Below are 3574 nucleotides of genomic sequence, written 5' to 3'. Positions count from 1 at the left end.
AAATTATTAAAATACAGAAAAGAGTCATAATTATTTCAAAAAGATGTATCATTTAAAAAGAAGCTCCATTCCTACAATACAGTTTAAAACTAACATAAAAGAAAATAGTGCTACATTAAATACAGTCAAGAGCATTTGGATGGCATTATTTAAGTATAATTTTATGTTCTCTGTTATATGGTCCGGCCATGGACTTCTTGTTTTAATGTATTGATTATGATTTGATGATCACTGAACTTTCCCCACTCATCCCGACGCGGGCTGTCCACATATACTGTGTTAACACTTAAGAGTCAGCATTTATGTACAATTTAAAAGCAGCACAGCTATCCTACACCCTACAGCTGTGCTCACTCCACTGCAGTACTGGAGCGAGCACAACAGCTTGGATATCTCAGGGAATGCATCATTGTTCTGAAAGGCCTTTTTTTCTCATTACTTTTCTCAGCTGCCTCAGCAGGCTCTGTCTGGAACTGTTCTATTTGAAACTCAAGATGTTTTTGAATGGCTACCCCAAGGACTTCGGGATCCACAGATGCCCCATACACTTCCCACGTCATTCCTTCATCATCCCATCTCACTTCACGAACTGGAGATTTGGGGGCCTCCAAGTCTTGCTCCAGGTTCACCTCTGGGAACACATGTGAGTGACCTTCTGCTGAAGCTGCTGGACTTGTTGCCACTGATTTGCATTCCATGGTTGGAAGAGTTTGTACCTCGGCATCTCTGTGCTCCAGAGCTGGCTTCAGGCCCTTGGTTATGTCATTCATAGAGGTCATAGTCCACATATCCTTAGTTGTCACTACCATGTCTGCACCTTTCTGGCTGCTCAGGGCAACACGGGCAGCCTTGGCTTCTGGAGGAGGTCTCTCCTGCTGAGAAGGTTGCGGCTGTTCTCCAGGAACATTACAGCACTTCAGGATTTTCTTGGCATCCAGGCCTGATTCACTTACTGAAGACACCAGCTTAGGATATGTCAGAATGTCTGAAGCAGAACAGGAATTAAAGTAGCCAGGTGCTGCCTGCTCTTTTCCTGTCTCACTGATGGAGCATGCCAACCGTGGGACGAGCTGTATGGATGGGATGGGCAAGGAGTGGCAATAGGCTGGGATGGTGGCATCTGCCTTCAAGGCATCTTGCCTGAGACTGCAGGGCCCTGCAGAGTTGTTGTGAACTGTCATCACCATGGGGGAGTACACAGAGTTTGGGATATTACTGTAAGTCAGACCACCATGAATAATCCCAGGGGCTTGACTGAACATTGTCCTGTTTGGGAAACCATTTCCAGGCACGTGGGGTCCTAGAACAGCAGTGTGAAATGTGCCAGGATCTGTGTAAACAGTAGTGTTACGTGGAATACCACCACTGTCAAAGGTATTTGTGGGTACATGTTGGTCTCTAGGTAGGACCGGAAGATAAGTCACAAAGTTTTGATAGTGAGATGCATTTTCATTTGTTTCTGATCCATATCTCTGTGTCTGGAAAGACATCCGAGCCAATGGTGGACCAAGTCTGCAGCCAGAAGAGCTTAAGCTGGAGTGAGTAGCACTGGTTTCTGTGTGAGTGACATAAGTCTGCTGTTTGCAGCTGCAGGTTAGGTCTGAGTAGCTTCTCTGAAGGGCAGCTCCTGATTCTTCCATTTGACACATGCCTTGCTGGTGAACAAAGCAGGCTGAAGAAACATTCTCAACAGTGCTGCTCTTCACACACATCTTAATGTCCCCCACTCCCCAGGATGCTGAGGACTGTTCAGTGACAAGAACATGGTTTGTATTCTTAGTTCTGCCTTCTGAATGGTCATTGGCTGACTGGTCATTTATGATTTGGACCTCTGATCCAAGTCCCATCATCCCAGGCTGTGAGGAGGACCATCCAGGACTCTGCACATTCTTTGCATCACTCTTGTTTTCCAGGATATGGCAGATGGTGCTACTATGGCTTTTCTTCAGCTCCTGTTTGTTTTGCCTTTCCTCTAAACTCCTCGAGTGTCCAATACCAGCCAAATTTGAGGAGCTCTTGGATAGGGGGTGACTGTTGACATTCAAGAGACTGTGACAAGTAGAACTTAGTGAGGCCTGGTGGGAATGGGTGATCAGCTGGTGGCTGTCAGATGACATGGCAAAGAAGAGAGATCTGCAAGAAATGGTGGAAAAGAAAAAGAAGCAATTTAAGTAGGAAATAAATGTACTGGAAACTGTTATCTGTACTGATCTTCTGCTTGGGTTTCTTGCCTTTCACAGTTCACAAGTACTTTTTAAAAAGAGCAATACTCTAGTCTAAGTGCACTCAGACCAGTCAGTTTCCATTTTCACTTTTCCCAAAGAGTTTTTACCTAAATTAGATCCAGGAGTTTGGGGTTTTTTTGAAATTCTGGTGTTTTTTCCCCAATTCACAAAACACAAAAGGAAAAAAATCCTCCATGGTTTCTACCTTTTAACAATAACTATCTTAACATTACCAAATATCATCTCCCCAAATTCACTGGAGCCATTTTTGGGACATCTAGAGATGTCATGTAACTTAAACAAAGACAGAAGTATTTTCAAACTAGATAGCTTTTCACCACGGTGGTCATTAAGCCAATGATATTAACTGTATTGTCAAAACAGAAAAAAAAGCTTAGTTTTTAGTTTCTTGACATTGTCATTTCACAAGTTATCCAGTCACTGATGGAGCTTTCAAACCTTAAACCTGCAACAACTGAACAAGTTCTCCCTTTTCTCCATACCTTTCCTTACAAGCTTCTTGATATTTCATGTTACAAGAAGATCACTGTTTTAGTCCACTGTTTTCCCCAAGCCCACACAAGTGTAAAGTAGGTATGGACAAAGCTGTTTTGACTCCCTGTGACAGAGATGACGTGAAACCCGAGGAAATAACCTCTGCCAGGCCAGTGTGGGGTCACTGCCAGTGTTCCCAGAACAAATAATGCTGGGCAGCACTCCAGCTTGTGCTCACCTCAGGCACCGCAGGTGGTGGCTGCAAAGATGGATCCACTGAAAGGCTGAAGGTAAAGTTCTCTGTGTAAGGAGAATCTGCACCTCAGCACTGTCTCTGTTAAGGGTGCATGCTCTTGGCTCTTGGGCCACTCAACTTTGCAAACACACAAATTCTTGCTGGCTGTGGAAGGTGCACACCCATAGCACCAGAGGCAGGGTAAAAATGAAACAAGAAAATCTTTAGCCAAAGTCTTGAAGTTCTGTCCTTTCTTGTAGTGCACTCGGTCATTTCTATTTTTTAGAAAACCCTTATTTCTACCAGTTGGTACAGTACCCTATATGTTATTAACATTAATGTTAGTAGTTTCACATCTAAGGGAAGTTGTGATTGAAGATTCTGAATCTCACCAGATTTAGTGATTCCTTTTGGCCAATTGAATCAGATATTCCACTGACTGATTATACGTATTGCCTCGGTGTCACAGAGGTGTTGCAACATTTGTACAACTAAAGTTATTTTAATACACTTATATATCCATATATACCCACACAAATACATATATACATGTCTTTTCTACAAGAACTCACTGTGTTGATCAGAAAGATCCAGAATATTTGTGCATTGTTTCCAGGCC

The 3574-nt window shown here is 43.2% G+C and overlaps 1 protein-coding gene across 1 annotated transcript; it reads right to left on the bottom strand.

The window, feature by feature from the left end:
* Positions 1-303: 303 nt before the first annotated feature.
* Positions 304-2126, bottom strand: LOC134045922 (GRIN2-like protein). Its single transcript, XM_062496053.1, has one exon. The coding sequence runs from the start codon at positions 2115-2117 to the stop codon at positions 351-353; it is 1767 nt and encodes a 588-aa protein (XP_062352037.1). The 5' UTR covers positions 2118-2126; the 3' UTR covers positions 304-350.
* Positions 2127-3574: the final 1448 nt, after the last annotated feature.

This window comes from Cinclus cinclus, chromosome 7, assembly GCF_963662255.1.
Source record: "Cinclus cinclus chromosome 7, bCinCin1.1, whole genome shotgun sequence".
NCBI lineage: Eukaryota > Metazoa > Chordata > Aves > Passeriformes > Cinclidae > Cinclus > Cinclus cinclus.
The sequence above is the reverse complement of the archived record's forward strand: the minus strand, read 5'-3'. Positions and strand labels throughout refer to the sequence as shown.

Bases quoted from the DNA above. Each gene is read 5' to 3' on its own strand.
- LOC134045922 (XM_062496053.1), bottom strand. From the start codon at position 2,117: ATGTCATCTGACAGCCACCAGCTGATCACCCATTCCCACCAGGCCTCA.